Genomic DNA, 7,558 nt, shown 5'->3' with positions numbered 1-7,558 from the left:
GTCGGACAGTTGAAACAGTAGAATACTGAAAAGTAAAAATATTGAGAAACTGAAAGCTAAAATTTTGAAATGTGGAAAATTTCAAACATTGGAAACAAGATATTAAAAAATTGAGAAACTGAAATTTTGAAATACTGAAAAACTAGGAAGGTGAAAAATTGAACAATTAAAAATGAATAGTTTCAAAAGTTCAAGAAGTTGAAAATTGAAAAAGTACTCGTTTAAAAAAGACATCAAGTGAATATTCTATAACATTTGCACTAATTACGTAAACGTTACGACTTTATCAAAAATTTAATCTGTCCCGTGGGGAAGCTAATTGCACGGCTTATCATCGAGTAAATTACACTGAACTGCAGTGCCTTTTTCCGTGACACGCATACGACATTAAGGTACATGATTATCATAGAATTATCAGAGAATATTTGAGACACATCTAAAAATGTAATAAAAGACTGAGCATAAGGTAACAAGGAAAATTGTTATCCTACATAGAAACTTGAAATTTTGAAACGTTAATTGTAATCGCCACTGCGTTCGTATGTAAGGAACATGTCAAGTGTATCAAAATTTAGCGGCAATTTACGCTATTTCGACAGTTATATTAAACTACCAGGCGACAACAGAAACGCTTGGAAATTCGTTTACGTCTCGTCAACGCGTGAAAATTTTAATCGAATTGCCGCGCGTGCATGCATCGGAGTAGCTGAAGTATAAATAATTATAGACCGACTATACGTCGCCAGTGCCACTGGCGATTACGCATCACCCTGTTCAACTTCATTAAATTTGTTAAAATATAATACGGGAAACATTCGAATAGCATGTTCGTTCATGTTTCGATTATCAAACACTATACAGAATGCGGGCGTCATAACTCGAGGTTCTAAATTTGAATACGTATTCTACAGAACTTATCTCAAGAAATTTAAAGTTTGTATCCTTAACACAGAGGTAGAAAAAACGAAGAACACACAGTGTGTGTAATATAATAATACAAAAAAAATTTCGGTTCTTACAGATCGTCTTACAAGCAAATTTTCGTCTTGAATAGATTAAAAATTTTGAGAAAAACGAATGTGACTTACGTGCATTACATTCTATGACGAAATAAAGATTGAAGTTCAAAGAGGGAAATTTGAATTACTGAAGTACGCCATCTATACTTTATGAAAGACAACAAGTATCAAACTAAAGCAATTGTCACGCTCAACGTTAGCGACGACGCGTGAAATAGGAATGCAGCGTCATCAATGGTAAGAATTGAAAATATGTTACCGATGCCAGTGACTATAGATGCTTTTAAGACTTTCGATGGTTTTCTCTTTACTCTTTATCTGAAGATCGCTGATCGTATCCGCATCTGAATGCGGAAGATCTTCCCACGGAAGATCTGTGGGAATATTGATTTCATCTATTTCTTTGTGTACCTGCTCTCGTAGCAACTTCCTTGTGGTAATATATATACGTTTCTTCACCACATTGGATAATGTAGTTGCGTAAATATGATTGATAAAACAGCCACGACTGTCGATATCGCAGTTTTCTGTGGGTAGAGACCTACCTTTACACGGGGGTCTCTGGGCCCCCCGAAATTCATGACCCTCGAAAACAAGCAGTTGGGTAGCTTTGAAGCCATTTATAGTCACTGTCGATGCGAAATTAAATATGAAGTGACCTAATAAGTTGATAAAAAATTGATAAAACACATGTAGAAAGTTAAATGATCGATGAAGTTCACATAGAACTTAAAATTTCTGTTTTTCTAATTACTCAACTGTTCAATTAGTTTGACTTCCTTAATGAATTACTTTCAGATCTGAATTCATATGAACTTTTCCAAAAAATATTTTTTATAACGTTTATAGTAAGATAATTCTAATCTTTCGTATTTTACGGTTGAAATGTGACAATAGCTTTAAAAATCACATAAAAGTCAATTACTAAAATTGATGAACTTAGAAAATTCGTAATCAACTGTTAAACAAAGAAGAAAACTTATATACACATCGCAGCAAAATCGAAGCTTTACTAACTTTGTAAATTAAGTAAACTTTTTGTTAAATGGGTGATAGTATACTGAAACTAAGAACACATACCCTTAAAAATGGTCAGAAACACTCAGGAAGAGAATCAGACAAATTTAGGTATAACAGAATGAGATACTACACGCGTCTGACTACCAAGCGTATCAAAAATGCACTGACGCCGCGCGCGATTTAGATTTGGAAATAGTAACAAAATTAAGTTCCAACTCCTACCGCAAGGGGCGCTACGACTGTTATCTACATTATATGGCTAACACTCGACATGATAATGACATAAATCGTAATGAACTCAAAGAATCAATGACATTACAAAAAGACATTGTATATCAATTATTACATAGAGTTAACAATAAAATGTTACAATACCTAAAGAATTACATTTGAACTCATCAATTTGAAAAAGTAACATGACGAAATTTCTTTATTGTTAAACTATATGTATTTTCGATAATTATAAAGTTAAAGAAAAAATAAAAACATTTTTTAATTTGTCAGTTCTTTATTTATTTATTCCATTTATGGGAGTTGTACCATCAACAAATATATCACATGATCAGTAGCTATTAAGAATAAAAAGTAAAAAAATTTATTTCTATGTCATAAAATTTTATATATTAAAACGAGATCAGGATTAGGAATCATCAATTTCCACCACGAAGGCGAAGAACTAAATGAAGGGTAGATTCCTTCTGAATATTATAGTCAGAAAGTGTGCGTCCATCTTCAAGCTGCTTACCAGCAAAGATCAGCCTCTGCTGGTCTGGGGGAATGCCCTCTTTGTCTTGAATTTTAGCTTTAACGTTTTCAATAGTATCAGAAGCTTCAACCTCTAGAGTAATGGTCTTTCCTGTAAGGGTTTTCACGAAAATCTGCATTCCACCTCTGAGCCTCAGTACAAGATGAAGAGTCGACTCCTTTTGGATGTTATAATCGGATAACGTACGTCCGTCCTCAAGCTGTTTTCCAGCGAAGATCAATCTCTGCTGGTCTGGAGGAATACCTTCTTTATCTTGAATTTTCGTTTTGACGTTTTCAATTGTGTCAGAAGCTTCCACTTCTAAGGTAATCGTTTTCCCTGTGAGTGTCTTAACAAAAATCTGCATTCCACCACGCAGTCGGAGTACAAGATGAAGGGTAGCTTCTTTTTGGATATTGTAGTCGGACAATGTTCGTCCCTCTTCAAGTTGCTTACCAGCGAAAATCAATCTCTGCTGGTCTGGGGGAATGCCTTCTTTGTCCTGAATTTTAGCCTTGACGTTCTCAATGGTGTCGGACGCTTCTACCTCCAAAGTAATAGTTTTTCCAGTCAGAGTCTTTACGAAGATCTGCATTCCTCCTCTCAGCCTAAGTACCAGATGAAGGGTAGATTCCTTTTGAATATTATAATCAGACAAAGTACGGCCATCCTCTAGCTGTTTTCCAGCGAAGATTAATCTCTGCTGGTCTGGGGGAATACCCTCTTTGTCTTGAATTTTAGCCTTGACATTCTCAATGGTATCAGAAGCTTCAACCTCCAAAGTAATAGTTTTTCCTGTCAACGTTTTTACGAAGATCTGCATTCCTCCTCTCAGCCTGAGTACCAAGTGTAAAGTCGACTCCTTTTGGATGTTATAGTCAGACAATGTACGTCCATCTTCAAGTTGTTTTCCAGCAAAGATCAATCTCTGCTGGTCTGGGGGAATGCCTTCTTTATCCTGAATTTTGGCCTTGACATTCTCAATGGTATCAGAAGCCTCAACCTCCAAAGTAATAGTTTTTCCTGTCAACGTTTTTACAAAGATCTGCATTCCTCCTCTCAGCCTGAGTACCAGATGAAGGGTAGATTCCTTTTGAATGTTGTAGTCAGACAACGTGCGTCCATCTTCAAGTTGCTTTCCCGCGAAGATCAATCTCTGTTGGTCTGGGGGAATGCCTTCTTTGTCCTGAATTTTAGCCTTTACGTTCTCAATGGTATCAGAAGCCTCAACCTCCAAAGTAATAGTCTTTCCTGTCAACGTTTTTACGAAGATCTGCATTCCTCCTCTCAGCCTGAGTACCAAGTGTAAAGTCGACTCCTTTTGGATGTTATAGTCAGACAATGTACGTCCATCTTCAAGTTGTTTTCCAGCAAAGATCAATCTCTGCTGGTCTGGGGGAATGCCTTCTTTATCCTGAATTTTGGCCTTGACATTCTCAATGGTATCAGAAGCCTCAACCTCCAAAGTAATAGTTTTTCCTGTCAACGTTTTTACAAAGATCTGCATTCCTCCTCTGAGCCTGAGTACCAAGTGCAGAGTCGACTCCTTTTGGATGTTATAATCAGACAGAGTACGTGCATCTTCAAGTTGTTTTCCAGCGAAGATCAATCTCTGTTGGTCTGGGGGAATACCTTCTTTGTCCTGAATTTTAGCCTTGACATTCTCAATGGTATCAGAAGCTTCAACCTCCAAAGTAATGGTCTTTCCTGTCAAAGTTTTCACGAAGATCTGCATTCCTCCTCTCAGCCTAAGCACCAAGTGTAAAGTCGATTCCTTTTGGATGTTATAGTCAGATAATGTACGTCCATCTTCAAGTTGTTTTCCTGCGAAAATCAATCTCTGCTGGTCTGGGGGAATGCCTTCTTTGTCCTGAATTTTAGCCTTGACGTTCTCAATGGTGTCGGACGCTTCTACCTCCAAAGTAATAGTTTTTCCAGTCAGAGTCTTTACGAAGATCTGCATTCCTCCTCTCAGCCTAAGTACCAGATGAAGGGTAGATTCCTTTTGAATATTATAATCAGACAAAGTACGGCCATCCTCTAGCTGTTTTCCAGCGAAGATCAATCTCTGTTGGTCTGGGGGAATACCTTCTTTGTCCTGAATTTTAGCCTTGACATTCTCAATGGTATCAGAAGCTTCAACCTCCAAAGTAATGGTCTTTCCTGTCAAAGTTTTCACGAAGATCTGCATTCCTCCTCTCAGCCTAAGCACCAAGTGTAAAGTCGATTCCTTTTGGATGTTATAGTCAGATAATGTACGTCCATCTTCAAGTTGTTTTCCTGCGAAAATCAATCTCTGCTGGTCTGGGGGAATGCCTTCTTTGTCCTGAATTTTAGCCTTGACGTTCTCAATGGTGTCGGACGCTTCTACCTCCAAAGTAATAGTTTTTCCAGTCAGAGTCTTTACGAAGATCTGCATTCCTCCTCTCAGCCTAAGTACCAGATGAAGGGTAGATTCCTTTTGAATATTATAATCAGACAAAGTACGGCCATCCTCTAGCTGTTTTCCAGCGAAGATCAATCTCTGTTGGTCTGGGGGAATACCTTCTTTGTCCTGAATTTTAGCCTTGACATTCTCAATGGTATCAGAAGCTTCAACCTCCAAAGTAATAGTTTTTCCTGTCAACGTTTTTACGAAGATCTGCATTCCTCCTCTCAGCCTGAGTACCAAGTGTAAAGTCGACTCCTTTTGGATGTTATAGTCAGACAATGTACGTCCATCTTCAAGTTGTTTTCCAGCGAAGATCAATCTCTGTTGGTCTGGGGGAATGCCTTCTTTGTCCTGAATTTTAGCCTTTACGTTCTCAATGGTATCAGAAGCCTCAACCTCCAAAGTAATAGTTTTTCCTGTCAACGTTTTTACAAAGATCTGCATTCCTCCTCTCAGTCTGAGTACCAGATGAAGGGTAGATTCCTTTTGAATGTTGTAGTCAGAGAGCGTGCGTCCATCTTCAAGTTGCTTTCCAGCGAAGATCAGTCTCTGCTGGTCTGGGGGAATGCCTTCTTTGTCTTGAATTTTAGCCTTGACATTCTCAATAGTGTCAGAAGCTTCAACCTCAAGGGTTATTGTTTTGCCTGTCAACGTCTTCACAAAGATCTGCATGTTTATCTAAAAGGCAAAAAAATAACAATTAGAATTACGATAAATTTTAAACTATGAGTAATATAAATTTCTAATTTGTATGGTTCATTAATATAATTAACGTACATATTAATAAATATACGTATGTTTTATGCAATTAGAAGCACCCTGAGAATTTCCCAAAAATGTATCTAAATCTGTAAATCCTATTAATGTAGGAAAAGTTCTAGAACGTTCTGTCTCCTTATACTTCAATGGCGTCGATTTGTCGAATCAATGTCCGCCATTTTGTTTTCTGTTACTACGCAGTAAGGAACTCGTAGATTTATTCAGAATATTGCAATACTTGCAACTTCAGAAAAATCAGCTTCGTCGTTCTTACAATATAGTTATAACATTGTATTTAGATATACACACACACACATACACACGTGTATAATCAACTGATTTCATAGTTTCGAAATTATTCCAAAAATAGCACACCAAGGCAATGGATATGTTTAACCCCTCCCCAAGGCCGAAATATGTAACTTATTAGACAAATATCCCATTGTGTTGAACCTTATACTCTTAACTTTAATCAGAAGTAAACTCAATGCTTTATACATCTTATTTTATAATTATAAGGCATAAAAACGTAGACAAAGGAGTCGAAGCTTGAGAAATATTTAGATTACTACTAAACAATACATATTAAACGATATTCTTTGTAGAATAATTATCAAATGGACTAAGGCTCTTACCTGCTGTTGTAATAGCTCGTAATGCAGCGAAAATTTCTCAGGATAATTTACTAAATACTGACTCCTCTTCCAAAATCTCTCTGAAACTGCTTGTAGAACTGAACCGAGTCTGCCCTGTGCGTTCCTTTTATGCTAACGGTACAAAATGGCACCGATCATGCGCAGTTACTCCAAACTGTCTTCCATGAAGACGCTTATTGGGCTAAATTTTCTGTCGTCATTGGGCGTTGACGTAGCCAAGTCCGATTGGTTTCCGGAATAAAGACTATTTTATTATAGTCTTCGTGCGATGAACTTCTTTGACCTTGCATTATTTAAAAAATTATTTGTAGCTTATCGGCATTTTCGATGTAGTTTCCTGTTCGACTGAGAATTTTTATTGATATATCTTATCCTTCTTTGAACTGTCACATTTCGATTGAAATAGATGGCGCACAAAAATCTAAATTATTTAACAAAAGAAAGTGATGATTCATTGTTTTGCACGATGAGACTTTTCCAGCAGATTTTGCGATCAAATTGAACGTAATTATTGTAAACAATGAGTAGTTTACATAATCGTAATTAAGTAGTATTAAATGTGTGCAAATACATAAATCTAATGATAAATGTACTCTCCGAAAGAATGCATTAAATCTAATACAAAACTTTATTGAACTATTTGAAAAAATTAATTGTATTCTTAGAAGCAGTCATGAATCACGTTAGATTGCATTGTAACGTTAGGATGATGCAACAATTTCAGAAATAGTGAAATTTTGTAAATAACTACAAAAAAAAAGAGTAATTTAAGAATTTTAAATACAACAATTTATAAATGTAATTAGAAGTCTAGAAGAAATATATGAACGTTATATTATAAACTTTATTTGGTATAGTTTCTTACTATTCTCTTAGGAATAGAATAGGTATTTTCTTTATTTACAAAGTTATATTCTTGATCATTTCC

General features: G+C 36.2%; 1 protein-coding gene across 1 annotated transcript; it reads right to left on the bottom strand.

The window, feature by feature from the left end:
• Positions 1-2,527: 2,527 nt before the first annotated feature.
• Ubi-p63e (Polyubiquitin-63E) lies at positions 2,528-6,752 on the bottom strand. The gene is made up of 2 exons (XM_076393134.1): positions 6,610-6,752; positions 2,528-5,893 (listed from the first exon to the last, which is right to left on the bottom strand). Exon 2 carries the CDS (start codon positions 5,885-5,887, stop codon positions 2,690-2,692), a length of 3,198 nt encoding a protein of 1,065 aa, XP_076249249.1. The 5' UTR covers positions 5,888-5,893; positions 6,610-6,752; the 3' UTR covers positions 2,528-2,689.
• Positions 6,753-7,558: the final 806 nt, after the last annotated feature.

This window comes from Calliopsis andreniformis, chromosome 3 (assembly GCF_051401765.1).
Source record: "Calliopsis andreniformis isolate RMS-2024a chromosome 3, iyCalAndr_principal, whole genome shotgun sequence".
Classification (NCBI taxonomy): Eukaryota; Metazoa; Arthropoda; class Insecta; order Hymenoptera; family Andrenidae; genus Calliopsis; species Calliopsis andreniformis.
The sequence above is the reverse complement of the archived record's forward strand: the minus strand, read 5'-3'. Positions and strand labels throughout refer to the sequence as shown.

Bases quoted from the DNA above. Each gene is read 5' to 3' on its own strand.
- Ubi-p63e (XM_076393134.1), bottom strand. From the start codon at position 5,887: ATGCAGATCTTTGTGAAGACGTTGACAGGCAAAACAATAACCCTTGAG.